This window comes from Pelobates fuscus, chromosome 3, assembly GCF_036172605.1.
Source record: "Pelobates fuscus isolate aPelFus1 chromosome 3, aPelFus1.pri, whole genome shotgun sequence".
Taxonomy (NCBI): Eukaryota; Metazoa; Chordata; class Amphibia; order Anura; family Pelobatidae; genus Pelobates; species Pelobates fuscus.
The window spans coordinates 382,289,433-382,313,252 of record NC_086319.1 but is presented as its reverse complement, the minus strand read 5'-3'; the positions used below and the strand labels follow the sequence as shown (position 1 = coordinate 382,313,252).

Here is a 23,820-nt window from a genome sequence, read left to right as displayed (position 1 = left end):
CGACGTACCTAATTTGTTTTTATCATTCTCCCACTCCTCCTCCCTTTTTCTCTCTTTCTATATCACATTCTCTCTTTCTATATCACATTTCATCTTTCTATATCACATTCTCTCTTTCTATATCATAATCTCTCTTTCTATATCACAATCTCTCTTTCTATATCATAATCTCTCTTTCTATATCACATTCTCTCTTTCTATATCACATTCTCTCTTTCTATATCATAATCTCTCTTTCTATATCACAATCTCTCTTTCTATATCACATTCTCTCTTTCCCAATCCTTTCATTCTATTTTCTCTTTTCGCTCTTTTTTTTTTTTTTTTTTTTCCCCTTTTTTATTTTACTTTCTCTGCAGAAGAAGTTATTCTGGCTGAAGATGATAGTGATGTTGAGCAGAGACTTCCTTACGATGGTAATTCAGTGAACAAGCTTTTGGCCCCAGAAGAGCAGTCCCCGTTATTATTATTTGGGGAGCAGCAAGGGTATAGAGCTGTGCATGAAGAGGGAAGTAGCATGTGGTGGGATAAATTAATGCAAATATGGGCAAAATGAAGGTAAAATATTTGCTTGCACTAGTAAATGAATGCCAAGGTTATCTACGCATAGTTAGTTATCTGTAGGGGAATGGATTTTGAATTTGCCGGTAACAGAATTTATTTACCTGTGAATGAGACAGTGTCAGACTTGGTGAGTAGGGAACAGTGTCGAAAGGCTGAATTTCTATGGGCAAAGTGTGGATGTCAATAATGAGTGTGGGATTGAGCAGTGTAAGAATGCCAGGAACATGAATGAGCACCAAGAAGAAGAGCCATTTAAAAATGTTGGATGTGTGAAGGTTCTCAGAGCATGAATGAGTGATGAGTGTATGCAAGAGCAATGATATGTTGGTTAGTTTATGAATGAGTGATACAGGAAAACGTACATGCATGACGAGCAGGACAATAAATGTTGGGTATGTAAAAGATCCATGCCAGGATCAATAAAAAAAAATGAAAGGAGCTGTCTAAATGATATGGTGCATGAAAAAGCAGTGTATAATTTATAGAACATGAAGGAGAAGTGTAACTGTGCCTGAAGCTGAAAGTAATAATGTAAGAATGCTTAGTGTGTGAATAAGCTGTGTAAGGATACTCCACGTCATGTGTATGAATACTGAGTTATGTGTAAGGGAGTTGTGAAAGAATACTGGGTGATTTGTAAAAGAACTGGATAAAAATACTGAGTGGTATGTAAAGAGTGCTGAACGTGTATCGTGTGGAGGAAAAATGCTGCGTGAGTAAAGGTCTGTTGTAAGTATATTTGTTATGTAAAGGAGCAATGCACATGTGTGTGAGAGAGCAGTATAAGACTGTTGGCTAACTGAAGGCCTAGTTGATATAAGATTGCTTGGTGTGGAAGGGTAGTAGTTCTGACAGTAGGAATGCCTGATGAGTGAAGTAGAGGAGTAATAAAAACATGCTTGGTGTGGGAGGTAGCAGTATAAGAATGCTTGGTATGGGAGGTAGTAGTGTAAAAATGCTTGTTGTGTGAGGTAGCAGTGTAAGAATGTTTGGTGTGTGAGGTTATAGTGTAAGAATGTTTGGTGTGAGGCTGTAGTTTAAAAATGCTGGGTGTGTGAGGTTGTAGTTTAAAAATACTTGGTGTGGGATGTAGCAGCGTAAGAATCCTTGGTTTCTAGTAATGTAAGAATGCTTGGTGTGGGACGTAGTAGTGTAAAAATGCTTGTTGTGTGAGGTAGCAGTGTAAGAATGTTTGGTGTGTGAGGTTGTAGTGTAGAATGTTTGGTGTGAGGTTGTAGTTTAAAAATGCTGGGTGTGTGAGGTTGTAGTTTAAAAAATGCTTGTGTGTGAGGTTGTAGTGTAAGAATGTTTGGTGTAATGTAGCAGTGTAAGAATTTTTGGTGTGTGAGGTTGTAGTTTAACCCCTTAAGGACCAAACTTCTGGAATAAAAGGGAATCCTGACATATCACACATGTCATGTGTCCTTAAGGGGTTAAGAATGTTTGATGTGATGTAGTAGTGTAAGAATGCTTGTTGTGTGATGTAGCAGTGTAAGAATGCTTGTTGTGTGAGGTATTAGTGTAAGAATGATTGGTGTGAGTTTGCAGTGTAAAAATGCTTGGCGTGTGAGGTAGCAGTGTAAGAATGTGGTGTGTGAGACAGCAAAATTTAAAAATAGTGTGGTATGTGAGATATTAATACAAAAATGCAAAGCCTAATGTTAGAATGCATGGTGTGATCAAATGCTAAGGCCTAGTAAGTGTAAAATATATCAGTGTGTAATTGAGTAGTTGAATGAAAAATGCTTAGTGTGTGAGGGAGAAGCATATTAATACTAGGTACATCAAAGCACAGTCAGAATGCTTGCCTTGGGGATGAACAGCCTGAAATAGAAACTACTAATGTACTATCCTAAATCAACAGAGATTACTAAAGTATGACGTTTCACAGCCCCCTAGCATTTTACATAGTCGTGAGTATTTATGAATATTAAACAAGTATTAAGTGGTGATTCGCTTCCTAAATTCAAGCAAGGATTTTCTGAATAAACATGCAAACGATATGTTATAACATTGGAATAAACCCAGTTGACAAAGAAAAAACAAATAAACATCACAATCAAATTCTAAATAGTTTCAAGAGAAAACACATAACCTGTATTGTTTAATTGCAAGCATATGTCTGCTTTCTTTACATATATGTATATATTTATGTTTGTTTTACATGCTTTTTTCTGTTCTTACCCATCTCTGGCATCCACAATCCAATCAATCTGTTTTTTCCGCTTATGGGCTGGATTTACAGGGTGCGTCAGAAGTCGGGCTTAAAGTGCATTCAAGATGGCATATTTTAAGATGATAGGGTAACATATTTAATTGCTAAACAATTTGGACTACTGCACAGTAAAGGTAATGATGATATTACTCTGAGATCAAGCATATTTTATGGCATTGCATGTTTCCTGACTTTTAACTCACCCTGTATATTCTATGTGCCGTTTGCAAAAATAATAAAAGTTAATTAATATTAAGATAGGTGGCAAATAGGTGTGCCAAAACAGAGGAAGCCAGACTACTGGCAGCAACAAGCAGGATTTTCTGCTGATCATGCCCCCTTGCCATATTGGAGTATGAGTGAACATGTGCCTTTTTAACAGAATGTTTTGCCTATCGAAACCTGCTTCTCAACCTGTGTTTGGTGAACCATCACTTATAGCCAGGTTCTTCATTTTAATTGCAGTAACTCGTAAAATGTATCCAATGGGAAGACTTATTTTCTTCATCTTAGATGTAGTCAATTATATGATGCATCCAACAGAAAGAGGTCTTCTTCGTGTTAGATGGGGCATGTAGTTATACCTTCCAACATTTTAAATGGACAAAGAGGGACACATTAATTTTAGGGCTGTCACTGGGGGCAGGGCTGGATTAATATAGGGGTTGATGGAGCTGCAACTCCAGGCCCAGGCCCAGGCCCATGGAATAGGCCCATTGATTTACTTTTTTTTTTTTAAAATTAAAAATATATATATATTATTGTTTTTTTTTTTACTCACTACTCTTAGGGTTGCCAGGTATTTCTCATGTATTTCTTATGGTTGCCAGGTATTTCTCAGAAGTATTTCTCAGGTATTTGAGGCTGAGTATAAACAGATTATTCTGCAATACCAGCGCCGGCCAGTAGGGGTCGCTGTTTGTGTGGAGAGAGGCAGGGATAAGAAGTTACAGCATCTCTCTCCCTGCCTCTCTCTACTCACTGATCTACGGGAGAGCAGCTCTACACAGTGAGGCCAGACAGCAGCTCCGAGCCTGCGAGACATGGGGAAGGTGAGAGACTTGGGGACGCTGAGACAATGGGACACTGGGAGACATAGGGACAGTGGGGACCCTGAGACACTAGGGACACAGTGGCCCCATGTCTCCCAGTGGCCCATAGTCTCTCAGTGTCCCCATGTCCCCAGGCAGTGTCCCTAGTGTCTCACTGTCCCCATGTCTCCCAATGTTCCTGGTGTCTCTCAGTGTCCCCATGTCTCCCAGTGTCCCTGGTCTCCAAGAGTCCCCTAGTCTCCCAGAGTCCCCTAGTCTCTCAGTGTCCCCATGTATCTCAGTGTCCCCATGTCTCACACAGTGTCTCAGTGTCCCCATGTCTCACAGTGTCCCAATGTCTCTAAGTGTTCCTTAGTGTCCTAGTGACATCGGGACACTGGGAGACATGGGGTCACAGACTCTAAGGGACACAGGGAGACATGGGGATACAAACACTAGGGGACACTGGGCAACATGGGGACACTGAGACACTAGGAGACACTGTGGGACACAGGGAGAGATGGGGACACTGAGCAACTTTGAGACCTGGGAGACATGGGGCACTCGCAGTGTCCCCATGTGTCCCAGCCAGTGTCCCTAGTATCTCAGTATCCCCATGTCTCCCAGTGTCCCTGGTGTCTCTCAATGTCTGTAGTGTGCCTAGTGTCTCAGTGTTTCCTAGTCTCCCAAAGTCCACTAGTCTCCCAGTGTCTCAGTGTCCTAATGTCTCCCAGTGCCCCCATGTCTCCTAGTGTCCCAGTGTCCCCAAGTATAAAAGAAAAAATCTCAGACAATCACTGTAATAGATTTAAGCAAGTTTATTGGACACCACAACGTTTTGACCTGTACCCAGGTCTTTATCAAGTCTCCAGTGTCCCCTATGTATCACAGTGTCTCCTATATATCAGAGTGTCTCAGTGACCCATCTCTCCCAGTGTCCCTGGTGTCTCTTAGTGTCCGTAGTGTCTCAGTGTCCCCTAGTTTCTCAGTGTCCCCATGTCTCACAGTGCCCCCAAGTGTCTCAGTGTCCCCTAGTATAAAAGAAAAAAATCTCAGGCACTCACTGTGATAGATTTAAGCAGGTTTATTAGACACCGCAACGTTTTGACCTGTACCCAGGTCTTTATCAAGTCTCCAGTGTCCCCTATATATCACAGTGTCCCCTATGTATCACATTGTCTCAGTGCCCCATGTCTCCCAGTGTTCCCTCGTGTCTCAAAGTCACCCAGTGTCCCCATGTCTCCCAGTGTCCCCAAGAGTCTCAGTGTCCCCAGGTCTCCCAGTGTCATAATGTCTCTCAATGTCCCCTAGTGACATGGGGACACTGGGATACATGGGTACACAGACACTAAGGGGCTGGGAGACATGGGGACACACAAATGCCCCCTTTTTGTGTATGTTCGTTCCTTTCGGCAGTTTTGGTTATGTGATTTGTGTCAGTGGCCCACCCTTTTACCCCATCCATAGACTTCCTGCTTTACTGGGCACTGCTGTTAGGGGGTATGGGTTTACTTGAAAGTGTGAGATTAGCATAGGGTATGTGTTTTCTCATAGCTGCACCCTATGAGTTTCTCTCCAGCACCATCTACATCAGATAATTTCTGCAGATTCACTTGGGCCAACCAAATTCTGACTGTAATTCTGATTGTATCTGGCTTTAGTAAGTATGAAAATTGCCATTGTGGTAGGAATTCACTAGTTTACACTTGATTTTTTTTTTTTTTTTTGCAGTGCTTAAGATTATAACAGACATGCATGAGATACCCCAACGGCAATCCTCAGGCAGAAAAACAGGTGTTACAGTTGGAGTATTAGATAGACATGCACAATTTTTTAATAGATAGGTTCGATTAAACATGTAGGTTCGTTTGGGTTCAATATGGCATGCTCATTATGTGTGTGTCTCATACAAAACAACATAGGCTAACATATGCAGGAAATAATATGTGAGAAGACATAACTGGCTATGCTTAAGAGTAAGTTCACTGTGCTCCGGAGTTGTAGTGAGAAGGCCTTCTGCTCCCTATGTTTTGTAGTCATGGTAGTGTGTGACAGCCTAGCTATATAGCGTGAAGTAACATAAAATGACATAAAATATAAAGGCACGGAGGCCCAGCAGAGAAAGTGCTGGTGGCGTGAGTCAGAGCGTCCCTGTTAACCGATGCCCTCTATGGGGAAACGACGGGAGCCTGCTGGTGGGCCGTGGGAGGGCCGCTGCTGCACAAGAACTAGTGAGGGTGTCCCTCCAGCACCAGGCTGGTGAATAGGACTGCATCACCTGGCCACAACCTAGGCGACTTCGGGAGCCTGATGTTCCTCCACGTGTGGGGGTGTCGGAGCGCCTGGTGTTTTTTTTTGCCACTTGCTGCGTGCTGACCTCCGCAAATGTGGGCGATGCTTGTGGGTTTTCACCCTCTTGGCCTACAGTTCAGGTGGGCTCAGATAAGTAGGAGTGGTTGGATGTACCGATGCTATGCCCGAGGGTACCTCCTTCACTCCCCAGTGCCCATGGCCCCGCTCACCCAATGTCGGTAGGTTTTGTAGCTCCGTCTGGGTTGACCGCTGCCGCTCCCAGATTCTGTTCCAGAAGGGGGTAAATATTTCGTCCAGACGCTGCAAGGTGTCGCTGTGGGTTTTTGGTTAGGGATCAGACTCTCTTTGCGTGGTGTCCTGGCCGCCGCCATCTTAAGTGTGCCATGTGCAAGGCTGCTCCTCTGTTGCGGTACATCAGGCTTTGGGCTCGATCTGTGCTAACTGCTCCAGTCACCCAGTGAGGACCAGGATGACCCCCACCGGTCCATAAGGGGGGGAGGGAGTTGAGAGCTCTGAGGATTCCATACTCGGGTCTGTCAAAGTGGTATGCCTCAGGTTAGTATTATGGGTTCCCGGTTAGGAGTAAGCTTGATTTCGGTATCCGGAGATTTCCCCGGGTCTTCCTGAATCGTCTGCTACACTGCAGAGTGCGCTTGTGCCGATTTTCGGGGGTTTACCCCCTTAATGTGCGCGTTTGAACAGGAGCTGATTCTTGGCACAACCGCTCAGTCTGGAAGCTAGGCTCCGCCCTCCCCCCCTATTTTCACTAGATTTTAATGAATAGCCCTTTGTGACTCCTTTGAGTTGGAATAACGCACTTTTCAATACCAATGAGTACCTGGCCCAATGTCATGGATGTGTGGCATTATTTTACATTTCAAATTTGTATTCCACATAGATAACACTACAAGATTATTAATGCTACCTACTCATTTATTTATATTAACCCTGGTTTACTACTAGGTTTTATTTCAAGTTTTTTGAGGTACAGTACTTCAGTGGTCACTATTCTATTATATTTGATTTTTGGAGCGCTCACATACCAATTTGTATTTTTAAGTATTATTAAGTCGCTCTCCTGTATGTGATGCAGCCCGACATTTGATTAATATAAAAGATTTCTTTGTCTGTTACCTTATATTAGTTGTGGTATTGATTTTCCACATAGATAACCACAGAAAAATAAAAAACACCAACTTTGAATTTCTGAAAATAATAATTGTGTCTACCGATATGGTTAGGGTGCCATGGAACACAGTATCATCAGGTTTCTAGTGGCTCCTATTTTTTCTGGACATAGGAGGTCACCATGAGTTATGAAATCCTGTGCTTGATTCATTGCAAAGTATGAGAGTTCACACTAAAGTCCTCCAAAGGCTTCAACATAAACAGTAACGTTCAGAGTTTTGGCGTAACCTGTTCAGATTAGTTTCTTGGAGAGTTGATGCTACGACTGTGTCATTGATTTACTCCTTGGCACTATGCCACCTAAAGGTAGAGTTTACCCATTGTTCATACATGAGAATCTGATTATGGAGGAATACATCCAAGACGCTCTATCCAAAGGTTTCATACGTAGATCCTCTTCTCCGGCTGGTGCAGGTGTTTTTTTTGTTTCTAAGAAGTAAAGAATCCATGGGCATGTATTGTTTCTAAAAGTCTAAACACAATAACTCACTATAACAGAAACACATAACCAAAACCCCTAATTCACAAACATTTGGATAGGCTCAAGGATTCGACTGTTTTCACAAAGTTTAAACTGAGGAGTGCATATAATCTTGTAAGAAACAAGGAGGAACTTGAATAGAAAACACAATCATCCTTGAGTTTTTTTCTCTAAGAAGCTTTTGCAAGAGGAGCAAAACTATAATACTGGGAATTGCTGGCTATCGTTTTGACACTTATAGAGTGGAGGTGTCTATTGGAGGCTTCTGAGAGCCAGTGCTTTCTCCAGAGAGTTTGAATCACATGACGAAGAAGAACCTGTGACTACACCTATTATTCCTAATGAAAGAACAGTTGCTACTACCATACTTTCTTTACCATCCTCCCCATTAGAAGAAATACAGACAAGCTCAGGCACCTACAAATAAAATCACTATAGGTTGTATGTTACTCCCCCTGTGAGACTGGACATAGTATTCCTCTATCAACAACAAATCTGCATGACACCCAGGGATACACAAGACTGTTGCAACCATATTGAGACAATTTTGGGTGTCTTTTCTATGTCATGTTACAAAGCTTGTACTACTTGTGCCACAGTCAAAATCACTCACCATCTCCTGAAGGACAGGAGGAATATGAAATACAGTCGATAATTGATTATAGATTTTCCTGATGCACTGTACAGTACTAAGTTCACTGGAGTGGTCATGGACCCGAGCTGTGTTCATGGATCCCGGCCTCAAATGTGCAAACTCCTTGACTTGTTCAGTTGTTTTTTTCAGTTTTCCTCTCAAACCTGGTCCTACCTGCCCAATGAAGGATTCTTTAAAGGGGGGGAGTGTCATGGCACCTGTGCCCCATATTACAAGCAGGCCGCATCTTTCTGGTTTCCTTTTCAACAATGGCCAGTGCGAACGTGCATCCTTTAATGCCACTGGACAACCTTGCATCTGCTTGGCAATGCACAGATGACGTAGGCACATCCACATCAACACAAGTAATGTTTAGCATTGCCAGAATGATGCTGGCCAACCACACAATCTCTAGGGCTATTTAAGTCGTCCTGCACAGAGTCATGGTTTTCCATTGTGGTGGTTCAAGAGAGCTTATTTATTCTGATTGATTTTGGATTATTTGACCTTGACTACCTTGTTAACCATTCTCATTTTTGTGCTCCTAGACCTTACTTGTTTTCAGACTATTCTCTCGACTGTAGTTCAAGCTGCTATTATTCTTTTTTTATGTTAAGCCTGGCCAACCCTAAGGACTGGTGATATCTATATACTTTCCTTACTTAGGCATGTCCTAATTTCTGCGTGCTGGGTTTAGTGATACCGTGACACTCTGCCCACTCCTCTCGGGCATGTCTGCCCACCCTAACATCCAGGCAGGTATAGATCCCTCTTCCTGCTCCCATCACCACCTCCATGAAGACATGTTTTCTCATTGAGCCAATGAGCTTTGATTATTCTGTTTAAAAGCTTGAATTATTTTTATTCATCAAATTTCCAGATGTGACCTTATGATCTCAGAAACAATCTTGGAATCACTGCAGAACCATATTGTCTAAGCCAGCAGAAACTGCTTCATGTCCACAATTTTAAAAATATATAATTTATCAATATTTGATTTGAAGTCCACAGGCCCAGTGAACAATATTCAATCTTGGTTATGATTGCTTAAACGTTCCCATCATTCTTAATTACAGTTCAACAGACTCTGTCTTTTTTACTTATGAAGACATTTGGTGAAGTGCATTACATCTAACATTTTTAATTGGATTGTACTGAAAACATAGTATGAGGATATCCTTAAACCAATCCCCCCAGTTTAACTATATTATCTGGTTTTCATGTATTAGACATTTAGTAGCCAGTGTATTATTAATGTACAGGGTAATGTGCAGCCTTTAAAAATGTATACAGTAATCTGTGTGATAAAGGCGCTTCAAATATTAGTGGTTGTGAGTTATATTGCAGCTACAACATTCTAGTGGGAATCCCTCTCACCCACCAAAAACATGCACAAGCAAAAGTGGAAAAAACCCAAAAGCTATTGAGGCTCTTCCACATGTGAGTTGACACTTTATAGTCTTCACAAGCTTCACTCTACTATCACAGATTTATGCTATGTTTTTTCTTTCCTTTATATTCCCTGACATGGGCTGGACTTTATTACCGTTAAGTACGACAGAAGGATTGGTACATACCCATTTAGGGTAGGTGGTTAATTTTAACCACTAAACGCTCCACTCTTACGGTGAATACCTTTTGGGCTTTTTCACACTTTCTCTTGTGTAATGTGCAGTCTTTGCACAGTGGAATCATTGAAGACATAGATGAACAATAGCTATTCCTTCAACTGTTTAAGAACTACTTCTCCCAAGATACTTTGCCAGGAATCATGTCATATAGTTCAGCTAGTGTAGGATATTATATTTTGCTTAGAAAATTGATAAAGGATAAGCAGTTTTGCTAAATCTGCATGGAAACCCATATCATCTATATGCACTTTCTTTAATCACTTATTGGATTTTACCAAGAAGACGTCAGATCATGGTGAAGCTTCTTGATTACGTCTATTGTACACTGTGACTAGATGTGAAATTAAATGATTTTTCTTTTTAAATCTCTATATCTCGTATAGCAACTGTAAATTCTTCCTGCCACCTTCCCCCAATCCCGCCCCTCCCCCCCCCCCCCCCCCGCCACCACCCCTGAAATAGTGTCTATTTTGACAGCATCTGTATAAAAACTCTTTATAGGAAAAAGTGATCAGATAACCACATTTCATGGCAAATCGAGGTCTTACAGACTGGTGTCCTACTTTTCTTCACTCAAGGGACCTGAAATAAAATGCAGAACTGCTTGCTCTCTCCATCATTTTCAACTCTACATGTCCGCATTAAAATTACACCACGAGTCAAATCAGCAAATAGACTTCTCCAAGTGTGGTTACTTAAAGATGCCAAGAATGTAAAAAAACATGTTTTTCTAGCAACAAAGAGACAATTTGTAACTTGACATCATCCTGTACCGTCCAGTGTACCAAAACATAGGTTGGCTGCAGATGTTTTGCAATCAGAGGCCGGTGTTAAACCAAATAATAGGAACCGTATTCCCAGAAGAACTGGATGTTCTCAAAATGTTTACAAACATACATGTAACTACTGGAGAGACATATCGAAACTGTGTACTCTTTAGAAGGTATTTTATATAGTGTTCAGGTACCCATATTTAAGGGAAATCTCTTGTCTATGTTTACATTTCACTTATTATATGGGCCCACATATTGTTAGAGTAGCTTTGTAATAAAATGTCTTCCTCTATTAATATAAAAAAGATTTGAGCCTGCTGTAATGGTACGTACTTCTTTACCTAGTCCATTTCCATAACCTCAGTTTTACTTTGACCTTCCTTTTCCTCTTATTCATATTTCCTTGCCAGTATTTGAGCTACAATAACTGTCATACTCATTCTATAGTGACTGTATTATTGTCTCTGTATTTGTTTGTGCTTGGCTCCATCCATCACGTGATCTGCTTTTTTTTCCGTAAAATCTTCTGTAATGTCATAGTTCTCACATCGTGTATATGGCTATATCTTGATTTGTGTTCTTGTTTACATTGTATGTTCCTAAACCCCTTTATGACATTAGGATGTCCCATGCCGTCCTTCAAAGAGTGGGTTTAAATGCCTGCAGGACGGCATGGAACTCTCTGCAGGGAGCCACAAGTATCAATGCATACCTGGAACTCCACTATGTCTCCTGGGGCCATTTTTAGTGGCCCCATTCATTTGTATGAGCTGCTTGCAGTGCTTGCAGCAGGCATTTACTTGCCTATGTAAAGATTGCACTGTGAGCATGGTTCAATCTATGCTCACACCTTTAACCCCAGGTATCAGTGGCTACCTAGGGCTCCTCTTAGTTTGCTGGGGACACTTTTTAATGAGCTGATTGCAGTGCTGGAAGTCGGCTCTTTAAATAGGCATTTAAATACCTTTAAATAGATCACCGTGTGAGCAGGGTTAAATCCATGCTTACACAACAAATGGATACATTGTTCTCCGCTCGCTTAGTCTTTAGAGGCCATTTTTACCCAGACTGACCAATGAGCTCTATGCAGCGCTGGAAGTCCTTTAACCCCTTAAGGCAGGAGTTCTCAAACCAGTCCTCAGGACCACCTACCAGTCCAGGATTTGGGGATTACCTGGGTGTGTCTAAGGTGTTTAGAAAAAGGGGGAAAAAACACCTTAGACTCTAAGGTGTTTTTTTTTTTTCTAAACACCTTAGACACACCCAGGTAATCCCTAAACCCTGGACTGGTAGGAGGTCCTTGAGGACAAGGTTGAGAACCCCTGCCTTAAGGACACATGACATGTGTGACATGTCATGATTCCCTTTTATTCGAGAAGTTTGGTCCTTAAGGGGTTAAATCCATTCTCAAAAACGTGACTGAGCGATCACGCTCAGTCACAGTTTTTCAGTGCTGCAGACATGTGAATAGAGACCGCCTCAGGGTTTGAATAGACCCTGGCATGGTCTACCAGCCTGTCCCCAGCTGATTGTGGCACTGGTCTTTGCTAGCTGCCCAGCACCGATCACAGTGTAATCAACTGGAAACAGAGCACTGAGTGTAATTATTAAAACAGCCAATAGATGGCGGTTACAGACCACTATCTGCTGTGTTAAATAGGAAACCTATTTTCTAATATCCAAATTTATATTAGCAGAGGGCTTCTATAGGGTTAGCTTTAGGGTTAATTTTAGGGTAAGGTAACTGATTTAGGGTTAGGGATAGTGTAGGGTTAAGGCTAAGATTAAGGTAGGCATATGGTTAGCATTAGTGTAAGCGTTGGGTAAAGGGTATGATTGGTGTAATTTTAGTCTGGGTGTTGGTATAAGGTTAGTGTTAAGACTCAAAAATGAATTCAGATCCTAAACATGTTAGGTATTTAACAATCAGGACTGATATGTGAATCTATTTTGAGTTCTTTTTAATTAGTTGCTCTAAATGTGTACATATTATTCAAAGTCAAATGTGAAAATATCTGGGAGGTTCCACTTTTTCCCATACTTAACATTTTACTCACACGTATAGGATATTAAATTAAAACCCTTTCTGTCCTTTAATAAACAATATATAACATGTATGTGGACACTTCAAATATAGTGGAACAAACCAAAAACTCAAATTCAAAGCTTTGGTTTGGTTCAGGTCATGGACAATTAACTCTGTCCTTAAGGTGTTAATGTATAATACTTATGTAAAGAAGAAAGAATCACAGGCACTCCGAATTCAAGCCGCAGGCAGTTTTATTGTGACAAAATGCAACGCAACGTTTCGACCGTAAAGGTCTTTTTCAAGCTTGAAAAATACTTTTATGGTCGAAACGTTGCGTTGCATTTTGTCACAATAAAACTGCCTGGGGCTTGAATTCGGAGTGCCTGTGATTCTTTCTTCTTTACATATGATTCTGGGATTGCTGGTCCTGATCCGGAGCACCCGTGGCCGCTGGGATTGAGTGCGGTTCCCACTATCTACTCTGCTTAATGTATAATACTAACTTTTACTTTTTCCAAGACCAGCATGCTTGAAGCAGTTTGCTTTAGGTAGTATGTACTGTTATGTAAATATGCCTGGTCTTGTTCACAAAGAACACTGACTACATTTACACAGGTTTCCAACCATTATTAATGGTGAATATATGCCTAGTACACAGTGTGTATTAACATTTAAAATTGGGCTCTAAAGTGCCTTTCCATTTTTTAGCAGATGAACCACTGAATAATCTTTTTCTGGTTGTTTTTGTGCAAAAACAAATTGTTCTCCAGTTTTTTATGGGTTTGACACGTTAAGTGCAGTTCCCACACCCAGTTTTAATTTTTATATAAAACACAAATAATCTGCAGCTGGATAATCATCTAAAATAATAGATTTTGGCTTCTTTCCTGGCTAAATTTTGACCTCAAATTATCTTCCTTGAACTATCAAAAATAAATAGCAGCTAAAATGAAGTCTTTGTCCTTAATAAGAGAACAGAACACCCCTATTAAGGAGAATACGTTATAAATTAAAAAGGTAAAAAACGTCATGAATTCTTCTATGATTGATTTTTAATGTTTTAAAATTATGCAGAGATAGCAATCAATCCTTAAAACCAGTGCTCAGTGGAGATAATCAAATGATGAACAATATACAGTAAAAGTCAGTGATGGGTTAGTGTGCTACTTCTTCCCAAGCCTAGAGAACTGATACTTGTTAAAAGGAGATTGCTAAATATAATAGATATACGCATTTGCTGCTTCAGAACTTAGTGATAAAAATATTTTTGGTGGAATATCAATCATAGATAGACAGATAGATATGTAGAAAGATAAAGCATTGAGGTTAAAAGCTATAAATGAAATTCCACTAATAGGCAATTTAATCAAAGCCCATTCACTAATTATTAAATAATCATAATTTGAATATTGTATTTGTAAACAGATCCATTGACTACTAACCATATGTTGACCATGTGTTCTGCTGAAAATGAATACATAACTCTACAATTGTCTATGCCCCTAAACCATGTGGGTGCAAACCATTCCTGTTCAACCGATTAAACCAAACGAATGCAAATCCTTCTACTTTCACTCAATTCATTAAAGATACACATCACTGTATAGGTACAAAAAAATAAATGATTTAGTAAATATACCCCAATGAAAACATGCATGCATTTAATCGGGGTAAATTTAGAAACCGCTTGCAAAAGCTGCTGGTATCTTCTCTGCACCCAGTCCAGACTTTCTATGCATTAAATGTTCTCCTTGGCTTCTAACTACATAGGGAGAAGCATATGAATAATCCACTTACTCTGCTACTAACAGCTAAATATGAATAAACTATGGTGATGTAAAAACTGTTATTTAAGACACAGCAGATGGTCTGGAACTCTGATACAACCTAGAATTAACCCCTACCAGGGAGGACCTGGCATGGAGCAGGCTTTCGGGGTGGTGAGAGTAAGCACAAAAGGGAACATGAGAAAAAGAGAAATTGAAGAAAATAGATGAGGCAGTAAGAGAGAAGTGTGCGATTGGGATCTTGGATCTGCATTCCAGCCATCAAAGAAAAATGATAGCCCAACACTTCTACACAATTCCAGCAATCCACTACCAATACATCCTGGTTGGCAAGGCCACACAAATGAGTAAACCAACAAGGTTGTTCACTAAAGTGAATTTCAAAATAGCCAAATTAGAAAAAATCAAAAATTTGAAATTCACTTTGAATTTCTGTCAATTCTAATTTTAATGAATAATCTTGTATTTCTCATGGTAAGCTTGGGAGTAATGATATGGCATAGCCAGCAATCAAAACTGCCTGTGACTGGAAGCATGCTGTGCATGACAGACCATAGTAGGTGATAGAGCCTAGAAGCAGGACATGTAGGACAAAGAAACTGCAAGAAGGGTTGAAGGGCAGAATATCCACATATTGTCCGAAGCTCAGCTGGGAGTTTATAGGATGGATCCAGCAGAGATTACAAGCTTGCAGTGTTGATAGAGTAGATATCATGACCCCAGAATGAGCAGCAGTGCCTATCCTTCAGACCCCACAAGGATGGCTAAACATATTTGCTTTGGAACCCTGAGAAACGTGTAGCAATCAGCAGGAACATTCTAGTTTCTGTCATGACTGCCCATGTCTTGCTCTTTGTAAATCACCTCATAGAGTGTGTGGAGACATGTCGGATGACCATATATGCCTGGATAAAAATATAAAAAGGTTTGTGACCTCTGAGAGAGGAATATAAGTGTGTTATGGTGTATTTCACGAAGAGCTGTCTTTCAAAGTAAGTATAGCGTATTAGAGGGTGGGAATGGTAGGGCACTTTTTTTTTCTTGGCAGAAATGCACAAACGTGCAAATGAAAGGTTTGAGATTGTTAGATAAGGCAAAGAAAAAGTACCCAGCTATCTTTCAACCTAACTTTCTTTTCCTGTTTTACAATTATGGGAGCCCTACGGAGACCCACTATCAAGAAGAGCAAAACGGACCTTTTAAACGCAGACGAGGGAGAAGAACCTATAGGAGATATATCTTCTGTGGGTATGTGCCTTTTTACTGGTTACCTCCCCGTAGTGTTTATGTAGATACTGTCTGCAGGTTGATCCGCCTTCAGGCCTTTCGGGACTTCCTAATGCTGATTAAATCCAGCCTGTAAAAAAAAAAAAACGTCAGAACTACTGCAATACTACTGCTTACATTCCCCAAATATTTTTTATCCTGCATTGGGAGTGTTGATTCAAGTTTAATACTAGGCCACAGTCTTTTTTCCACATTGATCTAAGTAAATATCTACTGGATATGTCAGTAAATATCCCCAGTTGTTTTATTCAATAAATAATATCAAATGCAATATTTAGGAACTACCATTTCAATAAATCAAATATAAGGCCAGTTACTTCCAAGTATTTCAGTAGGTAACTGTATCAGGAATAGTATCAAATGGGGATAGATCAACCTGTGAGGATAATGCATTACATTACTGTTCCAGATCTAATTTATAAATTATCCATTAAAATAACTTCATACCTTTAATAATGAGTAAAATCTCCAAACTTTATTCTTCTTCAATTTAAAAATCTGTATGATCATAAAAATACTTAAAGTGGCACTCTCACCTTAAACTTGCCTTTCTCCTCTTGTTTCCTCTCCTCCTCCTCTCTCAGAATCTGTTCCTCCCTTCTTTATTTCTGATCTAGTTTTCTTTAAAACATAATACAAAGTAGGGGCTTACCTTAGGTATTTTTCTCACGCTTAACTTTCTTTGACCAAAGGAGGAGCTTAAGTCCGCCCCATTTCCTGAGTCAAGCAGAAAGATAAGTATTGGGGGAAAACTTTCTCTGACACAGGAAATGGAGCTGACTTAAACTGCTTTGGTCAAAGCAGGTCTAGCGCAGGGGTAGGCAACTTTCGGCACTCCATATGTTGCGGAGTACACTCCCCCCCCCCATAATGCTCTAACATCCATAATGCTGGCAAAGCATCAAGGGGGGTGTAGTCCAAAACATCTGGAGTGCTGAAAGTTGCCTATGTCTGGTCTAGTGTAAGAAAAATACATCAGACAAAGTTGTCCCTACTCTGTCTTACGTTTTAACGAAAACTAGATCAGAAATAAAGAAAAGAAGAACAGATTCTTTGAGAGGAAGAGAAGAGGAAACAATAGAAGAAAGGTAAGTTCGACATGACAGTTCCGCTTTAAGTCGGATTTGCAAAGGTCCATGATAAGAGCTGTGTGTTCCAAATAAATGCTATTTAGATATTTACTAAACGCAGTGAGGTTTCTGCTTTCAAGCTGCTTTGCCAGATAGCCACAGCAGTGAAAAAATAATCTAATGCAAAGGGGGTCTTGCAGACCTCCTATGAAGCATGTGGGACAAGACAATCCCAACGAGTAATACGTTTGTCAAAACCTGTTATGGGAAATATACATTACATCTAGCCCTCAGCAGTGGCAATATATTCAGATTCAGTGGCTAAGTTGGATGCAACAAGTGATAAATGAAAGACTCCATTCTTAATGGCTGCCAACAGTTTTAAGAAATATCTTATTCTTCTAAGTTACAAATTTGAGGTAATTCATGAAAAGTCAAAGTTTATATTTATATACACGTTCATATGTATGGTAGGCAATATTTGTATAAATAAAATGAGACCACACAATAACCACACAATTACTTTTCAATGGGCTTGGCCGTGGTGTTTATTCAAAGCCCAAGGAGCTTACAACCATAATTCCATAACCATAACGATATAACATAAACTTTAGTCTTTCAAAACGTTTAACTTTATTAACCACCAATAGCCACTCATAGTCATAACTAACCGGACCACCTTTTTTTAAAAACCATTTACCACCATATCCTTCCTCAGAACTTGACCCTGAGGATGATTTTTGCCTTCATGCTTCATAACACCACAACAATACAATTAAATACAATTAAATGGAGGGAAGGCGGGGTCTGTCCGCACCGTTCCTGCTTCAGTCCACTCTAACAGGATTGCTCTTGCACTGCTGCTTTTTATACTGTCCCAGTTTCCCGCTCTTTTACTGCTTGAAACCTTTAGCCAATCCCAGGCCAGCTCCACCCCCCAGAAACAGCTGTGACATCAATTCTGCCCAGATACCTGTCTAACTGACCAACTACCACAAAATGTAAAGCGTCCTCACATTCAAATCCCAGACAAGGCAGACTGACTCATTCATTGCCACCATATATATATATATGCCACAGTGCTTAGTGCCTGTGGCTTCTTTATTGTTTAATACTACAGTCTACTACAGTCATTCATATTTGAGGCCATTTTGACATTGCACCAAATGTTTAAAATCTCTCTGATTGAGCACAGGGTTACTTTACTCCGCATTAGTCACTGCTAAAATCCAGTGAACTCCTGCAGTGCGAGAAACCAACCAGGACCTATAATTGTCTGGGTTGAGCTGATTAGCTCAGAGCATTTTGCTGTGCATGGGAAGAACAATGAGTGTTTCAACTGTCTGGTGATGCAGAATACTCAATATTCCAAGAGAAAAAAACTAATTACAGAAATAAGAAAGTTAAAAATCAATCAATTTGCTTTTGCCTTTAACTAATATGATGCTTAGGTAGCCAATAAACTGCCCAGGAGCATGGGAATTGTAGTCGACAGCATTTGAGGTGTAGTAGATCAATTATTAGCCATCAGAAATGGATTATCTACTATCTACCATTATATAACATTCTCAATTCCCTCTATAGGTTATTCTCTCTTTTTTCACTGTCATTTCTCTGTTCCCTCTAGGTTCTCCATTCGCCCGTGCCAGCATTAAAAGTGCCAAGCTAGAGAATGCATCATACTTGCATAAAAAGGAGCGACGCTTACGTTTTTACATCCGAAGAATGGTGAAGACGCAAGCCTTCTACTGGGTGGTTCTGAGTCTTGTGGCACTAAACACGCTGTGCGTGGCAATTGTGCACTATGCCCAGCCAGATTGGCTCACTCAATTTCTCTGTGAGTGACACTTATTCCTATTATTCCTACTAAACAAACCATGATGGTGAATTTTAAGTAGCCTTGTAAAATGTAAAACTGTATTGTTGTGTGTGCGCTGGCCACGCATGTCTGGTTCCTTCGCCTCCTGAGAAGGATTGCTGTTATGGCAAGAAGAGAATCCCTATGAAACCTTTTCCCCAGGAGAAAAATTAACCCCTTGAGGCATACATGGGTATAGGGTGTCTTCAAATTACTTATAACGATGACCATCTGCCCCCCCCCCCCTCCCCAATTCTCATAATTCTCTCACAAAGGCCCTATAACAAGAGAGTGAGGTGCTATGAAATTATTCTGAGTTGGGAGTGTAGTACCAGGCAAACGTTTACATGTGCAAAGCAATTGGGCCTTTCACAAAAAGAAACCTGCCGTTTCAGAAGCAAACAGGACAAAAGGGGTATGTTTGGAGAATAATATCACCACCCCAACCCATATATCCAAGAGGTTATTAGCAAAGTAACTTAAAGGGAAGTGCAAGCCCCGAAACACTGGTGCAAAATTGGTCCTAAATTGGGTCTCTTGTAGAAATGCCTGACTCTGTAGTTCATAGTACTCGAGACCTAAATTAAGGGACATTCAGTCCTCACACAGTATGTGTACAAATTACCATTGGTGCTAATTTATACACCTCAGAGGGAGCATAACGCCAAGCCTAAAAAGAAACTGTAGAAAAAAAATACTCCTTATACCAGCCACCAAAAACAAATGAAGAGTGGTGATGGAGCAGAACTAGTAGGGACACGTTGGTGTCACTTAAGGTTATTGCACCAGCACTCTTAGAATCAAAGACTGTGGGGTAGATAGTGAACACCTCAAAACTATCAGACATCAGGGTCCCGTGAAAAAGCATCCACCCAGACCAGACCCCTCTCCCCAGTCTCCAGGCAGCATGAACCCAACTCCACAATAGGGTCAGAATCCAGACCATCTGGCCTTCAAAAGCTATAGAGCCACACCATCTACGGTAAAGCGCTACGGAATCTGTTGGCGCTATATAAATTGCAATAATAATAATAATAATAACTCACTGAACATGTCTAAACAACAAAAAAGCTGTACATTGCTGCTACATTATTCAGAGATATAAAGAACAAAACACATTTGTTGCAGGCAAGGAAATATAAAATGGGAAACAACAACAACAGTAATGCAAGGCTGCGCCAAAATATATCAATGTGGACTACAGATAGTAAAAAGCATATAGATGGGACATATATAAAAGTGCAAACAAAATAGTTAGTATTACATATAAAATAGTACATAGAGATTAGAAGTTGCACTGTGGCAATAGGGTGCTTTCGGTGATGGGGACTCCTCTATTTAAATGAGCTATAGCCAGCTCAAGTATAACAGGCATACAGCGGAATGATCCCTGCTTATGGGATATATGGGTGATTGTCCACTGGGGGAATTATGTCCAACTCTCAGGAAAGGGATATATGAAAACAGCTAATAGTGCTCACTGTTTAACAGGGTGTAAAAGTTGTTTTAAAAAAATGAAAAGGTACTTACAAGTATAGTGCAGGCCAACTGCACTATGGTAACAGCGATGGTGTTACCCCCCACCTCGGATAAACTTGTAAGCACGCGATAAAATCAATAAGATGCCAGATAAAAGTAGAAAATGTGTAAAAAGATAGTTGGCACAAATAGTAACCAAAAAACCTTTTAACTATATAAAATACACAAATAAAACCATTTACGCGTTTTGCCACTAGGGCATTTTGAAACAGTAATAGTGGCAAAACGCGTAAATGGTTTTAGTATTTGTGTATTTTATATAATTAAAAGGTTTTTTGGTTACTATTTGTGCCAACTATCTTTTTACACATTTTCTACTTTTACCTGGCATCTTATCGATTTTATCGCGTGCTTACAAGTTGTCCACATTGATATATTTTGGTGCAACCTTGCATTACTGTTGTTTTTGTTTCCCATTCCCATTGTTTCCCATTCTTATTCTAGAGGGTTCTGCCAGGCCGCTGCCCATCCACTTTTTATTATTAGCGCTAACCTCCTTTATTTTTTGCAACAAGTAAATATAAAATAACAAACAGATCACATTACCAAAGGCCCTAAGGCCGATAGGGTAACATTTATCTGAATTAACTGTGACCACTGAAGGATTCATGACCACTTACCCACCTACTGATGCCTGGGGGAGCTACTAGATTGGGCCACCCATGTGGGAATAGATGGGCGAGGAGCAGGACACGGGTACACATACAGCTGCAAATTTTGGCTATTTTGCAGAGCTCAGGCTTCATATGTCTGTACTATACAACAAGCAGGCCATGACCCCTCTTTTCATATTTATGTGTCAATGTCTGGATATATTGGCCAGTTAAACCCCTCCCACAACTCCAAGTTTAACAACCTTCTCATATATATATATATATATATATATATATATATATTTGATATACCGTAATTAGAACTGATGTGTACTGTGCTGTATCATAGCAGCAGCAGTTAGAGTACTGAATGTTGTTTATTTTTGCCCAGTCTGATTCTGTTTTTCAAATGCCTATTATCTGTTTAGGAAAACCCACAAAACTGTCTCTGCAGTCAAAGTTAGAATAAATACAACTGTGTTTTCCCAGTTTCCCAATTTTCCGAATGCATTGTCTCCTTAATGCATGTATCTTCCCTGCCCAGCACAGATTCGTAAAACTGTATTTTCCCTCGTCATGGAGAGAAAGTTTAAACCATGCCTTCCCTACACATAAAAGATACCTGAATTGGTTTCTTCCTTTCCAAGGACAGTCACCTGAAAGTATCCTACTTGCCTGGGACAGACACCTAAAATAGCAATGTCTTTTCTCTGTCAGGGACAAGAGACCTAGAATTTCCTATTCAGCTTAGAATACAAAATAAAATGGCACCAGCTATTTATAATAAAAAGCACTGTGGAGTATTTGCTGTATTATTTAAAAGGTTAAGTTATAATTTGAAAGCCAGTTCAATTAATTGATAACTCAGTTTCTTTTATGATGGATAAGCAGAATTGGAAAAGGTTTGGTGTGCAGACAACGAATGTTAACAGACTGTCATTCTATTCTCCACAGATTTTGCAGAATTCATTTTTCTTGGACTCTTTATGTCCGAAATGTTTTTAAAAATTTACGGTCTTGGGGCCAGGCCTTATTTCCATTCCTCATTTAACTGCTTCGACTGTGCTGTGAGTATATACTATTTCTGTTAGTTCTGTAGGTTATAAAAGACATTCAAGTTCTTGCAAACTTCTGAGCCCAAACAGGCACTGGGGAGGAACAGTTGTGTGACTCATATACATGATTCATATACCAGTTTATTCAGTGAGAAAATGAGAATTCAAAGTGAATTTTACATTTAAGGCCAAAATAGCCAGACTGGAAACATTCTATTATTAAACTATGCCTCCAGTATTGCTGAATTAAATAATTTAAAATTCACCTTTAATTCACTTTAGTTAATAACCATTATAATCTTATTTTTCTGCTTTGTTTGATAGTTTATATGAAATGCTAAAAAAAACACCACACTCTTGCAACATTATTTTTTAATAACACACACTTTGTATATACACATATATATATATGCACACACACATATATATACGAGGTCTGTCCGTAAAAAGTCCAGCCATTATTAATATAACAGGAAAGGTTTACGCAAAATAGATGTAACCTGGTAGCAAAGGATGGTGGACTGGAATGCGTTGAGTGAACATGCGTACTATGTTGTCGTTGCATTCAAAATGGCTGGGAGAGTAAAGCAACGAACCTGCATCAAACTTTGCGTTAAGCTTGAGCATTCCTCATTGGAAACTATTTGGATGATTCAGAAGGTTTTCGGAGACGATGAAATGAGGGCAGCGCAAATAAAAGTATGGCACAAACGCTTCAAAAGTGGTCGAGAATCTGTTGAAAGATTTGGTGTCCTGTGACTTCTGGCTTTTCCCAAAATTGAAATCCTCTTTGAAAGGGAAGAGATTTCAGACCATCAATGAGATTCAAGTAAATATGATGAGGCAGCTGATGGCGATTCCAACAAAGTTTTTTGCAGAGTGTTTTGAACAGTGGAAGAGATGCTGCAAGAACTGTGTGAGGTCCCAAGGTGCCTTCTTTGACGGGGACTGCGGCTTTATGGTCCTATGTATAATGTTTCTCGTATCTGGTATCTTCTTCAATAAATGTCTCTATTTTTCATATTGCATGACTAGATACTTTCTGGACAGACCTCATAATATATATATATTGTTTCATTTTGCTCAGCCGTTCAGTGTTTTGGTTTTCACTGGGATAGATAGGCATTTGTGGTGTTCTCCTAGAAGCAATGGATTTGTAAGGGAGCGTATAGAATGCAGCCTGCAGTCTCAGTTCTATATGTGGAAATAGAATCTGTCCCCGTACCTTCCAGGTTACAAATGCACACACATACACATACAGTGGCAAGAAAAAGTATGTGAACCCTTTGGAATGATATGGATTTCTGCACAAATTGGTCATAAAATGTGATCTGATCATCATCTAAGTCACAACAATAGACAATCACAGTCTGCTTAAACTAATAACTAACAAAGAATGAAATGTTGCCATGTTTTTATTGAACACACCATGTAAACATTCACAGTGCAGGTGGAAAAAGTATGTGAACCCCTAGACTAATGACATCTCCAAGAGCTAATTGGAGTGAGATGTCAGCCAACTGGAGTCCAATCAATGAGATGAGATTGGAGGTGTTGGTTACAGCTGCCCTGCCCTATAAAAACACACACCAGTTCTGGGTTTGCTTTTCACAAGAAGCATTGCCTGATGTGAATGATGCCTCGCACAAAAGAGCTCTCAGAAGACCTACGATTAAGTATTGTTGACTTGTATAAAGCTGGAAAGGGTTATAAAAGTATCTCCAAAAGCCTTGCTGTTAATCAGTCCACGGTAAGACAAATTGTCTATAAAT

The 23,820-nt window shown here is 39.9% G+C and overlaps 1 protein-coding gene across 1 annotated transcript in view; it reads left to right on the top strand.

Annotated features, from left to right (window-relative positions):
- Window positions 1-23,820, top strand: part of CACNA1A (calcium voltage-gated channel subunit alpha1 A) — a 372,620-nt gene that overhangs the window by 186,227 nt on the left and 162,573 nt on the right. Inside the window, exons 9-12 of the mRNA XM_063449602.1 lie at window positions 360-417; window positions 15,803-15,894; window positions 18,631-18,840; window positions 21,948-22,060. Of these exons, the coding sequence (XP_063305672.1) occupies window positions 360-417; window positions 15,803-15,894; window positions 18,631-18,840; window positions 21,948-22,060 (473 nt within the window). The remainder of the gene's footprint in view (window positions 1-359; window positions 418-15,802; window positions 15,895-18,630; window positions 18,841-21,947; window positions 22,061-23,820) is intronic.